Here is an 18,514-nt window from a genome sequence, read left to right on the forward strand (position 1 = left end):
GTTACCCTTTCATTCAAACTTAAGGCACTCGAGTTCCAGGCCCAAAAATACAGAACAGGGTCCCCTTAACTGTCAGTCCCATGTTGGAGGAAGAATGAGCAGTGGAGTGGGCCTGCAATTGTGGAACTACTTGCCGGCTGAACTCCATGTAATGTAATAGGTAGCACAGGAAGCATCACACGATTTCTTCTTTAAATGGAAATCCACTACACCCACCCTTTAACAAAATCACTCATTGGTCATTTTCAGGTCTGCCTTTAAAGGTTGGGGTGAGACCACCTAGCTGTGTTTTTACAGATAACCATTTGGCATTCGGAAAGAACACCAAGTCTTGAGTGTTGATTTTTTTTCTCTTAGGCACACGTTAGACAACCGTAGTTACTACTGACCTGCCCTAAGCTTTGCTATCCCCAGGAGAGAATTCTCTACCACCTTACCTTCCCCTTGCCGGTGTTCAGCAAACAGGACATTGTGGATGGGACAAGAGGTCAGCCCTATGATTTCTTTGTAGTGAAGTGTGAGCTGTGTGTGTGCACGCATAGTAACTGATATACAGGAAACACCTCAACGCAAAGCAGTCATAAAACACAGGAATATTAAATACAACTCTGAACATCAAGAGACATATTAATAAGGGAGAGGTAAAACATTTATTAACATTTTATTTTGTATATTACTTTCCTGGAACACTTCATTTGTTAAATTAGGGAGGACGAACAGTCTGATTATGTTCACTCATATTTTTAAATGTATAATATATATACTACTTGTTGTATTTTATTTGTTTGGCAGATCTTGGGGAGAATGAAGCAATGTCTTCATTTGTAAAGGTACATGGTCGTCGAAACATAACAACACAATCTCAGGGCACATCTTCATCGGTTGATGGCTCTTCAGTCCGGGTTCACCAGTCACCACAATGAGCAGTGAGGCAAGTTAGCTTTTACAACGAGTATTTCAGGGCTACACGGCCACTCAGATGCTCCTGGTGGTGTACGTACAATTCGGTCAGAAGATACGAAAGGAACCCGCTAGAGAAAGAAACGAACCACAGAGAGAACACGAGAAAAAACACATCTACTGTGTTACAAAGCACGCTTTTACCACAGACACCGAATGGCTGTTCTTGGAGGAAAACCAGGCAAGCTGGTTTCCCGCTCAGGGTGGAAATGCAAATTTTCGGTTAGAGGTACCATGGTGGAGAGGAAAGGGGCTTCTTGGAACACGTGATCAGGTCAAGCCGTCTGCAGACTCCACAACAATCTACACAACGCTAGCCAGCGGACACGTCTGCGAGAGATAAAAAGACGCTCACTGGCGTACAATGGACGGCTCGAGTGTGCTGCTTCATTTACAGTACAACTGAAACCAGACTGCACAGAAAGTAGCCAAAACAAAAGCAGCAAAATATTACAGCAACATAGCAAGGACGTATTGTCTGGGTGCCAGTCGTAGGAAGGACTTTGAGAGGACAAACAATGATAACTTAATATTACAAAATATGATACATTGATGAAATACAGTGCACTTAAATACCAACGTGATAAGAAATGGTAAATACTGTTTTTGACTGTTCGGTTGCTCTTCTTAAGCAAGATATGAAAAAGTCCTTGTGCTTTAACAACGCTCCTGTTAAAGAGAATTAGTCGAAAACCTTCATTACTGCCAGAGTAGCTCATGGTACAACAGATCACAAGTTCCACAGACACGTCAACATCGACACATTTACCGATGAGAAAATAAGTCACTTCTCAGTTCACAGTGTGAAATAGTGGGGCACACTCAGTCTTGGAGAAAAAAAAGGCTTTTAGCTAGTTGAGGCCACTGCAAATGAAAGTCCTGACACCACACGCGGCGCTAGGTCGAAAAGAGAGGAAAGTAACACATGACATGTCGGGAAGAAACATTAGTTTTCTCATTTCTTCACGGGTATCGCCTGAGTGACCTCCGTCTTCTGTTGTAGAAACGCCTGAGCCCGTGTTGCCGTGAAAAATTCATCATGTAATTTTGTTTGCGAGTGCTGTCAAATAAAAAAGAAAAAACATACATGGGTTGGAGAGGTCGTACTTTTTTTCTTCCACAGTGGTATGAACATCGAAGTGCATGCGTTGTACATCTATAGGCTGGCTAGCATTTAATCAACAAAAAGCACTTCACACACAGTAGTATCTAAAGTCCACCACTATCTCGAATAACTTTGCTGAAATCTGCTCGAGTCAGAAATGAAAGATTCATGTGGAGTAAAATCCTTTATCCGGTGTTTAACTACTGCTATGCAAACAAAACGGTTCTCCCATCTTGGAAGGGGAGTATAGTGGTCCCCCTTTTCAAGCAGGGTGACCGAGATGCCCCAAAAAACTATCATCAAATTGCCCTCTTAGATGCAGTAGGTAAAGTTTTTGAAAATTGACCTCCGGATGCAAATAAATGATTGGGTGAATGGGGGTGAAATTTTACCTTTTGAACAAACAGGGTTTAGGTCAAAACATGGAACTATGGATAACCTAACGGCTCTACGGGTAATAAATGAAAAATATGTTAAACTCAGAGATGAAAGAGTGTACACAGCGTTTATAGACTTCTCCACAGCATTTGATAAAGTAGATCGATTATTGCTGTGTGGAAAATTGTCGAACCTGGGTATGCCAGCCATCCTCTTGGAGTTAGTCCGTGCCCTCTATACAGATACCTGGTGTAAAGTCTTATTGGGAGGGGAAAGAGGTCTCTTCCAAATAATTCCCACTGTAAATGGCCTAAAACAGGGATGTTTATTGGCCCCCCTAATTTTCTCCCTTTATAGCTCTGACCTTCCCTATGTTTTGTCTCAAAGTGAAGGCATTGCCCCATTATTGGGGGGAAAATCAATTGTTTGTTTACTCTATGCGGACGACATTCTAATATTAGATTTGACACCGAGGGGATTAACCCCTTCGACGCTCATGACGAGCTGGGCTCGTCATGAGGTAGCCTCCTCGCACGCTCATGACGAGCCCAGCTCGTCATGTAAAGTGCGGTTTTAAAAAACTCAGCACAGGAGCGGAATTTCGCTAGCGCGCATGCGGTTAAATAGTCGTCTTCAGGTGCTTCATGAATATGCAGAGGCCCATTTTCTAAAGATAAATGTAACTAAAAGCAAAGTATTGTGCATGCACGGTTGAAAAAATGTGAAGTATGGAAACTTCGCTTGGTCTGTAGGTGGGCAAAAACTAGAACTAGTAAAATCCTATGTCTTCTTGGGAAAAACGGTGTGTAGCAATTTAAGTGATAAAGCACACATAGAAAATAATATTCTTAAAGAAATTACACAGGGGAAAAGTTTGGGTTCCCTCTATAGGTCAACTGGAAGGAGACACTTTGGAATGCTATTGGAGGTCTTTCGTGCTAAAATTCCTGCCTCTTTGTTATATGGTGTAGAATTACTTGACCTAGAAAAATGGGGTTTCCTAAATATAACAGAAGGCAAAGTTTTACGGAGCCTAGCCTCAGTTAACTCTGCTTGTACCGTGGTCGCTTTAAGGTTGGAATTTGGATTAAGAAGTACCTGGGTACAGGGACTTGCGGGGATAGTACGCTGGGTTATAAGGCTTGTAAAGGGTGAGGTAGGTACAATAAGATCTTTTATCCGGAAAGAATTACTGGGATGTCTAAATGAGCAATCTCTAATTGTTAAACATTTTAGAGCTGCGGTAGACTTACTTCAACTGGATGAAACCGTACTTTTCACCCTAACACCATATCAATTAAAAGCCACTCTGAAACAGGCAGGCTACCTTGAAATTGAGTTTTTCGAGGGATAGGGAAGCCCGCATCTTAACCCCTTCCATGCTGATGACGGCCCCCAGCCATCATGCACTACGGGGCTCGCATGCTGATGACGGCTGGGGGCCGTCATAACCCCGCCCGTTCGCGATTCTGCTGCACAGGCGCAGAATCGCGGCCGCATGGAAGGGGTTAAAGAGAGGCACCGACCCGTCTATTGATTCCTGTATAATAAACAAAGCACAGGCATATATTACTTGGAACCTGCCTCATGGAGTGCGCCGTTTTTGGTTATTAATGAGGCATGGTTTACTCCCTTTAAACAACTTACTATCTAAATGGTATGGTTCCTCTCCAGCCTGTAATTTGTGCAATAATCCTGTCCAGGACATTATGCATGGACTATTTATTTGTCCTGCTCTATTATGTCGTCGTAAATGGATAAGGCCAGCTGTTTATCTTTATCTATTCTTTCTGCCCGGGCTCTGACAGATTCCATCTATGTACCACCAAAAACAATATTTTGTCATAGAATTTTTAACTTTTTAAAGTGTTTTTAGATATATATTGAAACATTTATATGCTGGGTATTTTAATCAAAATTGGTTTTATTCTGATGTTTTTTATATTTATAACATTTGTACATTATAGTGAATGTTTAGAAAATGTAAATTTCAAATTTTATGTGGATCTCTTTGGAGTTCCAAGATCATAAATAAATAAATTGATTTGAAATGAAAGGTTCCAGTTGGAAAAAGATGGGTGTCTTTTTAAGTAATAAAATAAAAACACACTCAAAGTCTGGCTAAATAGCACTTATAAAGTAAGATGCAAGTACACAGTAGATGGCCACGGGTTGGTTGAACATTGCAAGACAATTAATTATTTCTGTATGATTTTTCCAGAATCTTAAAATGTATTAGTGTCAAATAGGTTTGTATACTTGGGTTATATGTACATAATATTTCATGAAAGAAGAAACTACTCCTACAGGTAGTACAAGAAATAATTCAATATGTCGTGCAAAAAGGGAGAAAATTGTATATCTGAGGGAGATTTCTAGCTGCAGATTCCTTACCGTTGAATTTGCCAGGCATGAGACTGGAACCAGAAACTTTTGTGTGAGCAGTAACCGTGCATGTCATCGGGTGGCTCCATTTGGTTCCACGTGGCTTCATCGGTGCTGAATATGAACTGCGGTCACCTATATAGGTGTCACCCGGGCGTGTGGACGTCAGTTCTTTTCTTTCCGTGCCAGTTAGAACTGATTGGTGGAAGAGCTATACCTCTGTTTCTTTCTGACAGACTTTTTTCGGTGTTTTGTTGAGGATTTTTTCATTGTGTACTGAGAGATGGCCTCTAGAAAGGTAGGGTATAAACCGTGCGGCGCCTGTCCACAGCGTCACGTCGGTTACCGACCTGCACTTGGGTGCTTTTGGTGTTTCGAGCGTTACCACAACTCGAAGTCATGCTCGGACTGCCAGGTCATGGAGCTTAACGCTTTGAGAGAGCGGTCCCTAAAACTATTTATGGCCCGCTACTCAATGCCAATGAGCGGGACTCATCAGAGGTCCCGGTATCAACCGAGGAAGAGAAGGTCACAGGACCGCTCCAGGAGCCCCAAGTCCTGTTCATTGCACTCGAGGTCCTAGGGACCCTTGGGGAAGTGACATAAGAAAAAGTCTAAGTGGACTTTGACTTCACCTTGTCTGTTGAGAATTGACGAGACGAGTGAGGAACATTGATGTTCTAGTTACAGTTCTGCAGAGCCGAAGCCACGTTTGACTCTGCGCCTCCCCCAGTTTCTGGGATCCGGAGTGACCCCCTCTTAGATAAAAGAGTTTTACGAAGCTATGCTCTGAGTATTCAAGTGGGTTGGCCCCTCTGGTGTGCCTTCGGGCCCCGCAGGATCAGAGGAGGCCACATCAGATTCCGCACTGACTGCTCCCACAGCGGCTCCGGTGGGGTCTCATGGATCCGATTCTGAATCAGCACCAACGTCGAGCTTCACCAGCATGGGTCCCAAAGTCAATGCTCCGGCACCACCAGTGCCCACCGGCGGTGCCATCCCTGTTCTGATTACCGACTCGGAGATGTATTGGCGTCATTCAAAGCTGACTCCGGTGCCAATGGGGCCCAGAGGCTCCAGGCCATTGCCTATACAATTTGAAGAGGTTTCAGTCATGGGAGAAGAGTGGAAGGGGTCTCTAGGCACTCCTGGCTAAGACCATCTGGCTTCTCGGGGATGTCCAGGCCAACCTCATGGATATGCCCTTCGATGGGACTCATCTCTTCAGAGAGAAGTTATACTGAGCACTGGAGCGCTTCAAAGATTTGTGGGCTACAGCCAAGTCCATGGGCCTCTCAGTGACACCTCGTCCTCAGTCTGCCATTTTTCCCTTTCATGGTAATGGAAGGAGCTTTCAACCGCATCAGCCATATCCAGCCACCTTCCTGCACAGACTTCCCAAGTTGTGCCAGGACGTGCTGCATTCCAACTTTGTGGGAATGGTAAGCCGGAAGTCATCCACCTCCCGTCCCCCGATAGCTGCAGGCTCTAAGCCTTCCTAGTTTGGTTCTACAAGACCAAGGGTATCCAGTTGGAGGCAGAATCCAACATCATCTCTTCCACTGGTAGTGCATAACATCAGACAAATGAGTCTTGCAGATCATTCGGGACGGTTACTCCCTCCCTTTTCTATCTTTTCCTCCCTTACCGCCATCTCAAGAACAGCTGGTGGAGGACCATCTTGCTTTGCTCAGAGAGGAAGTTACAGCTCTCCTGGCCAAGGGCGCTATAGAGAAGGCTCCGATTTCAAATGTAGGCAGTGGTTGTTATTCCCATTATTTTCTGCTACCCAAAGAGAGCAAAGGTCTTCATCCTATTCTAGAACTTCGGACCGTCAATCTCTCCCTCAAAAAGGAGAAATTCATGATGCTCACGTTGACTAAGGCTCTGTCGTTCCCTAGACCAAGAAGCTTGGCTAGTAGCGTTGGACTTGCAGGATGCATATTTTTACATCCCAATCCTGCCAGCCCACAGGCGTTACCTGCAGTTCAAGGTAGGTCATGAGCACTTTCAGCTCACTGTGCTACCCTTTGGCTTTACCAGCACCCCTGAGATGTTCACCAAGGTGATGCCGGTGATCGCAGCTCATCTGTGTAGGTTAGGGGCTCTAGTCTTCCCCTACCTCGATGACTAACTGTGGAAGGCGTCCTCGCCCCAGACTGTCGTTTCCCACCTCCAGGTTATGGAAGACCTCCTGCATTCTTTGGGGTTCACTATAAACATTGCAAAGTCACACCTTACTGATTTTCAGACCGTCCCTCTCATCAGAGCTGATCTGGACACAGTGCAGTTTCGGGCTTATCAACCTGAGCAGCGAATCTAGGATATTCAGTGAGATTGACTCTGAGGCTGCTGAGACTCATGGCCTCCTGCATCCTGTTGGTAAATCATGGCAGATGGCGTATCCAGGCTCTGCAGTGGGACCTGAAAGTTCCAGTGGGCGCAGCATCAGGGGAATCTCTCCAAAATGGTTCAGATATTGGAGGAAACTGCAAAGGACCTGCAGTGGTGGCTAACGAACCTCGACTGGGTCAGTGGCAGACTCCTGACCCTTTCTCAACCAGATCTCACAGTAGTGACAGATGTGTCACTCCAGGGATGTGGTGGGCATCTGGGAGAGCTGGAGATCAGAGGAATCTGGTCTCCAGTGGAGTAGGGGCTGCACATCAACTTGATGGAATTCTGTGCAATCCGATTGGCATTAAAGGCATTTCTTCCCTCTGTCAAGGGGAAGGTGGTGCAAGTGTTCACAGACAACATGACCGCTCTGTGGTACTGCAACAAGCAGGGCGGTGTCGGATCGTGGGCGCTTTGTCAAGAGACCCTGTGCCTCTGGACCTGGCTGGAACAGCAGGGCATATTCCTGGTTGTTTAATGCCTGGCATGTTCTCAGAACACCATGGCAGAGGACGATGCCTAGCAGATCATTAATGGAATCTCCAGCCGGAGGTGGTGCAAAGTCTCTTTCAACTGTGGGGAGAGCCATGGTTAGATCTGTCGCCTCCGAAGAGAAAGTGCAATGTCAGCAGTTTTGTACATTGGAATTTCAAAAGTGGCTACTGCTCGACAACGCTTTTCGTCACGAGTGGAGCTTAGGCCTCCTGTATGCCTTTCCACCCATACCACTTATGCCCAGAGTTCTCAAGAAGATCAAGACCGACAAGGCCCAAGTCATTCTTGTGGCTCTGAACTGCGCATGCAGAGTTTGGTATCCAAAACTTCTTTGAATGTGTGTCAATCCTCCGATCAGGATGTCCCTTCAGGAGGATCTTCTGTCGCACCGCTGGATCTCCAACTGTGCCAACACTCTGGCACCGCTCAAGAAGGCATCTGTCGATAAGGCACGGGCCCCTGAATGAAGGATAACCCTATCAGGGAATACAACTCTTGGAAAACGAAAGGGAGGGAATAAATTCACATCAAGTTCGATGTTGATATCAGAATAATGTGTTCATGAAAAAGCTATAAATCCAAAATTATAACCATAGAGAAACAATGATATAAAAAACTATTTTTTTATTATTATACTCTTTATCGTTTTAGTGAAAAAAGGATTTTTTTATATATATATATATATATATATATAAATATTTTTAGTAAAAAAACATCATGTGGTCTATATTTACATAGTCAATTTTCTCCAATTTGTAAATTCATTTTCAATTAATTATAGTCATGCATACATGAAAAACCACCACTAATTTTTGTCAAAGTCTATCCTGTCTAATGCTAATACATTGAATACAGATTCTATGCCTTGGTTACAGCAACTATTACATCAACATTGTAACATGGTTTATCAGTTCATGGCTGTCATCACTGGATATGATGTTTAACTACCACCAACGCGTTTCGGCAAGTTGCCTTCCTCAGGATTTTTCTTTACCAGTGGTTTTACTAAAACAAACAAATATATACAGTCAATAAATTGTAATCTAAAGTTTAACATGAACAACAATACTACATACAATTTTGTATATCTACCTCTATTATTTGAGGTCTAATATGATACTACATGGATATCATGGTAGAAATCTAGAGACATAACACAGTGTGGTGATACTCAACTCGCATACAGTGATGAGTGTAACTGTCACTCTCGTGTTTGTATAGTACATAAGACTAGATATATATATAAAGAGACAGACAAGGGCGCTACCTATATTTCTTTCTCCAATCATGATTATGGATACATATGTGAATTTTTAGTTACCTTGTCAGTGAAAGGTGCCCTATTTACTACGGGACTGTGTTAATCTCATCCTCCAAACTATACACAACCTTATCAGACTGATCTATGTACTTATTATCTATACAGGTGACCTGTTACTAATTCACTTACATATAGGTCGATGTGATCTTTACTGGAGTAAATTGTGGCTGCAACTCGATGTTAGAAGATATCCAGTCAACTAGAATGCTCTGTTTCTCTGAATCTGAACAGACTGAAAGATGTGGAGTATTATTCAGGAGATGTCTACAGTAAATATCCTATAGCACTCATAACTTATAGAAAGAGGCGAGTAGATACTAACCTTTAGTAGACTAGCTATGCTGTTGCCAGTTACCGGTGCTAGATATTTTGATCTGCTATAGAGACCTTATATAGTGCAAAGTGCTGGAAAATGTTATCATCATATTCTGAAGTCTTAAGTGGAGGCAGAAACGAGATTTACATTATCTTGTGGATAAGGTCCTCCTCTCTCTAAAAAACAAGATATGATAGGGTTCTAAAAGGTTATTGGGCACAAATGTATTCTTATACGTGCTAATAATCTGTTTTTGCGTTCCTATCATTACTTACTTGTAAGGTTATTACTCGTTATCTTGATATTTTGCTGACTAATTTTCCTGAATAATATTCTACATCTTTCAGTCTGTTCAGATTCAGAGAAACAGAGCATTCTAGTTGACTGGATATCTTCAAACATCGAGTTGCAGCCACAATTTACTCCAGTAAAGATCACATAGACCTATATGTAAGTCAATTAGTAACAGGTCACCTGTATAGATAATAAGTACATAGATCAGTCTGATAAGGTTGTGTATAGTTTGGAGGATGAGATTAACACAGTCCTGTAGTAAATAGGGTACCTTTCACTGACAAGGTAACTAAAAATTCACATATGTATCCATAATCATGATTGGAGAAGGAAATATAGGTAGCGCCCTTGTCTGTCTCTTTATATATATATATATATAGTCTTATGTACTATACAAACACGAGAGTGACAGTTACACTCATCACTGTATGCAAGTTGAGTATCACCACACTGTGTTATGTCTCTAGATTTCTACCATGATATCCATGTAGTATCATATTAGACCTCAAATAATAGAGGTAGATATACAAAATTGTATGTAGTATTGTTGTGCATGTTAAACTTTAGATTACAATTTATTGACTGTATATATTTGTTTGTTTTAGTAAAACCACTAGTAAAGAAAAATCCTGAGGAAGGCAACTTGCCGAAACGCGTTGGTGGTAGTTAAACATCATATCCAGTGATGACAGCCATGAACTGATAAACCATGTTACAATGTTGATGTAATAGTTGCTGTAACCAAGGCATAGAATCTGTATTCAATGTATTAGCATTAGACAGGATAGACTTTGACAACAATTAGTGGTGGTTTTTCATGTATGTATGACTATAATTAATTGAAAATGAATTTACAAATTGGAGAAAATTGACTATGTAAATATAGATCACATGATGTTTTTTTACAAAAAATATTTATATATATAAAAAAATCCTTTTTTCACTAAATAACGATAAAGAGTATAATAATAAAAAAAGTTTTTTATATCATTGTTTCTCTATGGTTATAATTTTGGATTTATAGCTTTTTCATGAACACATTATTCTGATATCAACATCGAACTTCATGTGAATTTATTCCCTCCCTTTCGTTTTGCAAGAACCGCTCAAGAAGGCACCCAGAAAGCAACACTCCAAGAAAGACAGCTGGTTCACTTCCGCCCTCCATGAGTCCAGACGCACCTGTAGATGATGCGAGAAGAGATGGAGGGACAACAAAAACCCCGGAAACCCACGCAATCTATAAAACCGCTGTCACAGCACACCACCTCCTCCTCAAAACCACAAAGAAAACAGCCCTCCAAGATAAAATCAACAGCACCGCATACAACAACAAAGAACTCTTTGCCATCGTCAAGGAGTTTGCCAGGCCCAACAGCGATACCACAGAAGTCCCACCTTCCCAATAACTCTGCTACAAACTCAGCACCTTCTTCCACCACAAGATCCGTCAGGTCTATGACAGTTTCGATACCCAAGACCCTCGAACCACGCCCGACACTACTGCACCCAACCACGCCGCACCCCAACAGATCCTGCTCAACTGGACTCTGCTCACCACAGACTACACACTCAAGACCATGAAGAGCATCCACTCCGGAGCCCCTCTGGACCCGTGCCTATACCACATCTTCCATAGAGCAGCCACCTTCCTCGCCCGAGCTTCGTCGTACCAACAACTGCTCCATCAAGACCGCCACCTTCCCAGATGACTGGAAACACGCCGAGCTCAACCCCCTGCTGAAAAAGCCTTCCGTAGACTCGACAGACCTCAAGAACTTCAGACCCATCTCCCGACTCCCCTTCCCAGCCAAGGTCATTGGGAAGCCATCAAGGCACAACTCTCTGAGTTCATCGAAGTGAACCATGTCCTGGACATCTCCCAATCCGGCTTCCCGAGCAACCACAGCACGAGCCCACCCTTCTTACCGCCACCGATGACAATCCCTCCTCAACCGGGGCGAAACCACAGGCCTCATCCTGCTGGACATCTTGTCCGCCTTCGATACCGTCTCCCACCGCACCTTCCACGACAAAACCCTAGACTGGATCCACTCCAACCTCACCGGCCGAACACAGCAAGTCAGACACTACCTCAGTTCCTGTCAGAACCCACAGAGATCAGCTGCGGAGTGCCCCAGGGCTCCTCCCTGAGCCCCACCCTCTTAAACTTCTACATGTCCCCCCTCAGTGCCATCATCAGGAACCACAGACTCAACATGGTCTCCTATGCAGACAACATCCAGCTGATCCTCTCCCTCACCAATGAACACACATCCGCCAGAATCAACTTCGACTGTGGGATGAAGACTGTTGCCACCTGGATGAAAGATAGTTGCCTAAAACTCAACTTGGGCAAGACCGAAGTATTCACCTTAGAACTGACCCCCTCATCTTGGGACAACTACTGGTGGCCTGCCGCACCCCCACGGACCGGGCACGTAACCTCTGCATCATACTGGACTCCTCCCTCACAATGAACGGCAGATTAATACCGTATTCTAATCTTTCTTCCACATGCTCTGCCTGCTTCGAAAGAGATTCAGATGGATTTCCACCGAATAAAGATACCTATATACTCATCACCAGCCAGTCTGGTCATCAATATCCCCAGACGCAGCCACATCACTGAACGCCTTCGACAACTACACTGGCTCCTTGTCAACAAGACAATCACCTTCAAGCTCCTCACACATGCCTACAAAGCCCTCCATGATGCAAGACCAGCATGTCTGAACCACGGCCTCTCATTCTACGTACCCGCCAGACTCATTCACTCCGCCCAACTGGCCCTGGCCACCGTCTCATGGATCCACAAGACCAGAGCCAGAGTAAGATACGTCTCCTACCTCACCGCCAGGGCCTGCAACACCCTGGCTCTCCACCTCAGGCACGCCCCATCGCTACTCCAATTCAGGAAGGATCTCAAGACCTGGCTCTTTTACTGAACCCCTGCACCTAGACGGATCAGCAGCCCCCCTCCCCCCTCAGCGCCTCACAGGTGAGTTGCCTCACTATACAAATTCCTGATTGATTGACTGACCTAAACCTGTCAACTCTCCGCCGACTTGCATGGAGAATGAGCGGCGACAGTTGATAGCTTTTGACCTCCCACCCGAAAACTGTAAGGTTATCTTGGTGGCCAGACATTTCTCCACTAAGACACATGCCTGCCATTGGCAAAATATTGTAAAATATTGTACAAAAAGGTCTATTGACCCTCTTTCTAACTCTCTTTCTGATATTCTTCTCTTAGTCCTACCCTTGCCCAGCAGGGCCCTGCTCTGGACAATCTTAAGGGCTATCTTTCTGCTCTGTCTGCTTTTCTGTGGCTGCCTGACCAACCCTCTTTATTCAAGTACCCTATTGTAAATAGGTTCCAGAAAGGGCTTGTACATATGTTTCCTCCTACGCCCTTCATTATGCTTCAGTGGGATCTGACACTAGTTCTCACTTATCTCGTGTGTGCTCCCTTTGATCCACTAGATAATTGCCCCCACAGGTTTCTCACCATCAAACAGCACTTCTAGTGGCAATATCATCTGCCTGGATGGTGAGTGAGTTGAAGGCTTTATCATCCAAGCCTCCCTAGCTCATGATATTCCTGGATAAGGTGGTGCTTTGCACCTGACCCTCTTTCTTTCCTAAGGTGGTGACGCCATTCCATCTAGGCCAGTCTGTCACACTGCCCACCTTTTTAGTCCTCCATATCCCTCTAAGGAGGAGGAGCGACTCTAACATCGGGACCCAAAAAGTGCATTGTCATTCTACCTTGACCGCACAAAAGAGTTCCGGGTGGACAACATACTCTTTGTGGGTTATGTGGGAGCTAAAAAAGGTTGGTCAGTGCAGAAACAAACCATTTTGCACTGGGTCTGTATTAAGATCTGCTATGCCCCGGCTAAGAAGCAGCCTCTTGAGTGCTTACAAGCCCATTCCAGCAGACGGACGGCTGCGACCACAGTGTTGGCTCGTGGAGTGCCTGTCCTGGACATCTGCCAGGCTGTAACATGTTCTTCACTGCACACGTTTGCTAAACACTACTGCCTGGACGGTCAGGTCTGCAGGGATGTGCATTTTGCCCGTTCAGTCCTGCAGGACTTTGTAGTCTAGTAATTTGTCCACAGCCTACTGCCAGGACATCTGGCTTGAATAGATATTCAAAATTAAGGAATCTGCAGCTTGAAGGCTCTATCAGATGAACAAGTTACATACTCTGGGTAACGCATTATCTCGTAGAGAAAATATCTAGCTGCAGTTACCTTACATACTCCCCACTCTGCGGACTCATTTATAGGGCTACGGTTGCTCCCTTTTCAGGGCCCTTGTTTGGACACACACTAGTCTGTTCACTTCATGGTTCTGCGCTTCTGAAGTGGAAAACATGAAAGGTAAGTGACGTCCTTGTGCCTGGGTGGCACCTATATAGGTGACTGCTACATCCTATATGGTTCTGACGATGCCACGTGGAACCCGACACCCGACAGAGCGCAGGGACTGCTTTTGCAAAAGTTCCCGGATCCAGTTTGGCGCCTGGGAAATTCAAAGGTAAGGAGTTGTCAGCTAGATATTGTCTCTACCAGATAATGTGTTACCAAAGGTAAGTAGCGTGTTCATTTACACTTTCAAAACCACATATATCAATTCTTAGTAAACCCATGTCTTTTTGCAAGGTGGGCCTGTGTTGGTCACTATGCACATTTTTCTTTTTTCTTTATTTGCTGAAACTGTACATGCCCACCACAAAGCAGTGTAGCTGATTGGTCCTTCCTTCCATCGTGGAACTACTGTTCCATTTTAAATTGTCGTGTTTTGGAATTATTGATAGAGGGCTGGTTGACCACCAATATCCTGAGATGTAAAGGATTACATGGCATTTAGACTTTTTCAGAATTCTATATTAGTCATGAACCGAATCCATATTTTCTGCTTTTCTAACTCAGTAGACAGAGACAGCCCAGTAGTATTCAATACCCTGGATTATGATTCCTTACTCGCTGATAGCAGGAGGAACCAGGTATTTGGAAACAACACTGTGCACCCAGTAATCTCTTTGGGATGGAGGAGTCAGGAGTTGTTTGTCTCTGACCACTTCGGTGTTAGCATGCAGTAGCGTAGAGTCCACCAGGTCTGTGTACCTTTTCGCTCTTGCTCTGTCATGCTTGAGGTGACTCTTCTGTGGTCTCCTGTAGTCCAGCTGCTGTGGTGCCGTCGATATTCTGACAGACACACCCGCCCAGCTGCTCTCAATGCATCATCTTAGTTAGTAACAGTCTTTCAATAAAAACTGATTTCGCTCAATGATTTCAGAGACAGATACCAAAGCCACCATTGGGATTCTCCAAGGAAGGATCCTTCAACAGATCTGTCTTTTCTTGGAAAAGGAATACTTTTTTCAGGTTTTGCTCAAACTTTCATGACACTTGTAGAATACTAGCTTTATGTTCATGTCTGGAAACCCTATTCAGAATAATGTATTTGGCTTCTGAATCACAGCATGAGGGTGCCTACGGATGGCCTACTAGTGACGGCGTTTAAAAGAAATGTTCACTCAACAGCACACACCCAGTGTCGCTTCATCATTACTTACACCCTATGCTTTGACTAGACACTGGTGTTGTGCTAGATTCAGTCTGCCATACTTGCTTCTGCCTCGTGGCAGACACATTGCGTCAGCATCATACAATTTTGCACCAGTGCTGGTGAAATACTGCACTGTCATTTGGGCTGGCCAGTGGGTACAAAGATAATGTTCGTACCACCAAAAGATGAAAAATGGCATTTCTGCACCAGTTGGTCAGTGCAAGTGAGGTCTTCACTCTGATTGGTTAACTTAGATGCCTGTGCATCATTGCACCATAATTGGGCCAACAATGCTTGAAATCCACGCAATCTATAGAATCTGGCCCAAGAGCTAATGAAGGGTTTTTGAATAAGCAAGCCCTGCTTACATCCTACAGTGAAATTACCCAGTTGACTTGAACAGATTTTGCACTTATGTTGCTAGTTTCTGGAAAGATGTTGCCTGGAATTATGTAACCTAAACTAGCTATCCATATTCCTATAGTCACACACTTCAACCTAGAACAGCCACACACATGTAATAGCTGCTTTGATAGCGTAGCAGGTTTTAAAACATCTTTTGCAAAGTCCAGTTTCCAAAGTGGGACTGACAAGTGTGACAGTGATTGGCCTTTCATCTTTCAGCTGTCGATGAAATAAGTACTCCTTTATTGGGCAAAAATAACACTTGCAGGTAGCATTGCCCGTTTATTTTCTTGAGAGATGTGTGTTATATGAACTGGTGCAAATATTAATGTTTTGGGAAAGTAATAGAGACTGGGCAGGCGAAGCGCAGACTCTAGTGCGCCGCCATTATGGCAGTCGCGCCGGTCCCCCGGCTTAGAGGAGGTGGGGGGGACGCCACCTGCACTAGTGAAGTGCGCCCCACCTCCCCTGGTGGCCAATAGCGTGGGCTGGTCGGGGCACGAAAAGAAAGCACTTTAGTGCTTCCGGTGCAGCACAAAGCTGTAAAGTAGGGGCAGGCCGGTTTAGACCGGTCTGCCCTGTACACCCCCTTTAAATAAGGCTGGAGGGAGCGAGAACAGTCTCATGTTTCTTGCCCCCAGCTGCCAGCATTTACAGCGGGTACGAGACACCAGAGGCCCGTAACAAGCTTTTCCCCACCCACCATCCCCTAAGGCAGGCAGTTCATATGAGTGTTGCAGTCATATGTGTTTCGCTTTGTTTTCTTACATTTTCGTTACAGGTATCTCAGGAGAAACGGTTAATGTAAAGTCGTGTTGTTGATGCTTTGGTATTGTGTAGTAAAAATCTTGGTATATGTTGTTTTTTCATTTACAGGTAATGTGTAATGTAAAATTGTGTTGTTAATGCTTTGGTGATATGAAATAAAGGTGTCAGTATATGATGTTTTGTTACAGGTAATGTTGTCATATTTTAGTATGTGTTTCCCTGGTCAGGCGGTAAGGTCATGATTGGTGAGCATAGTTTTCGGTCCTTATTGGGCATTCCCATTTCTCAAATGGGGATGGCCAAGGGGGAGACCGAGGGTCTCACATGGAACTCCAGAGGCAGTTACAGCCGGTTGATAGGCTGAAAGGGTGTGGGGGCCAAGGAGTCACTCTTCCAGTAGGCTGGTCGGCCACCCCCGCACACGCATGCCCACAAGGGCGCAAGGATGCAGAATTGCAGTGCCCCTTTGTGGAGTTAAGGCTCAGGGCATAGGGGGGGCCCGGGGAAGAGATCCGTCTGGTAAGCTGGAGCCGTTAGGCAACTTTTACTCTGGTGGAGTTTTTAAATGGACATAGCTGCTAAGGCTCAGGGCGTAGGGGAGGCCAGGGGGAAATATCCATCCGATAAGCTGGACCCCCTATGCAATCTTACTCCAGTGGAGTCTTTTTAGTTTTTACCGGGATCTGAGGCTGCCAGTCACTGACCTTGCCGTAGGTTCTAGCAGGCATACACAGAAAGTAAAGTATATTCATCTTTTAGATTACGGTAGGAATGCTTATGTATTAGAAACATGTTAAGGTTAGCCAAGTAACATCTTGTACCTATCAATGTATCTGGACTTTCTGAATAACTGTACATAATGTGAATAATAAGTTTAATGTTTTTATTTTGTAATAAATAGTGCCATGGGGTTACTCCCCCTAATCCAAAACAGTGTGGTCTGAAGTGCTTGCCTTGGAGGAGGGTGGGAGCCCACATCCAAGGGCGGTCTTGGGTCTAATTTGAAGGGGGATTTAGGCAGTACCAGGCCATAATCGCTGGGAACTAAATGTCATCATCCCTGCACGATATAACAACCGTGGACAAAAATGTTTTTTGCACGAGTGTGACCATCACCCTCGTTTTGAGGCTTTTCTTATGGTTGGGCTCATTTGCCCACTAAATAGTAAAATTAGTCCAGGCTTTCAGTATAAATAGCATGCATGTAAATTATATCCAAAGATATTCATTATATATGTTCAAGTTTCTTATATGTGGCTCTTTCTGAAGGCTATCCAATGCAAATATCCTGAAAACTAGATTGGATGTTACTTTTTGCAGGTGGATGAGCTTATCCCTAGGTTCATGTGTGCAATAGATAACTCTAGTTTACCTATCATTACCTATAGCAAACTGGAAACCACGTCAAGGAAATATCCGGCATTTCATTACAAACCAGCCCTGGAAGATTGTTTGTCAGAATATCGAGGTACTCAGTACCTTCCTGCAACAATATCGAGCCCAGAATATCAACCATGTCTCTACTTACCATAACTACATAGGAAAGTAGATGTGGAGTTAGGAATAGTAATAGTCAATAACAGTCCATCTAAACTCATCTACATATACTTACCTTGATGATATAGTGGCAGGCAATATTCTGGGGCTGATGTTGGTGTATGTCAATACTAAAAACTTGATATTGTGGTAGAAAACCCCTGAAATGCTGATCAATAACTACAGTAACCCGCGAGCCATGTGTTTATTGCATCCAGTTATGAAGGTTTTGCATGTTCGCACCCAGAAAGTATTAATTTCTGAGCATGCCCAACAGAAACCTAGACTGAGCAGCCTCAGGCTTCAGGGATGTCACAAATATGGTGCTTCTTTGTGACTTTGTGTGGCATTTAACGGACCAAGTCGACAGTGATTTAAACTCCTACAGTAAGTTACCAACACAACCAGGAAGATTTCAGGACAACTGATTAAAGGATCACTAAGCACCCCTCAATTTACCCCAGGCTCCAATCAGCTGCTTACAGAATGTGGAGTGGAATTGCCCACACACTTCTATTGTATTTTTCCCCAGTGCATAAACATCTTTGGACCAAATATGAATCCCGCGTCA

At 44.2% G+C, this 18,514-nt stretch overlaps 1 protein-coding gene across 1 annotated transcript in view; it reads right to left on the bottom strand.

The window, feature by feature from the left end:
• Positions 1 to 631: 631 nt before the first annotated feature.
• RELN (reelin) overlaps positions 632 to 18,514 on the bottom strand; it is a 1,711,021-nt gene continuing 1,693,138 nt past the window's right edge. The window contains exon 64 of the mRNA XM_078679027.1: positions 632 to 2,020. Coding sequence (XP_078535153.1) covers positions 1,924 to 2,020 — 97 coding nt within the window. The 3' untranslated portion in view covers positions 632 to 1,923. The remainder of the gene's footprint in view (positions 2,021 to 18,514) is intronic.

This window comes from Lissotriton helveticus, chromosome 1_1 (assembly GCF_964261635.1).
Source record: "Lissotriton helveticus chromosome 1_1, aLisHel1.1, whole genome shotgun sequence".
NCBI lineage: Eukaryota > Metazoa > Chordata > Amphibia > Caudata > Salamandridae > Lissotriton > Lissotriton helveticus.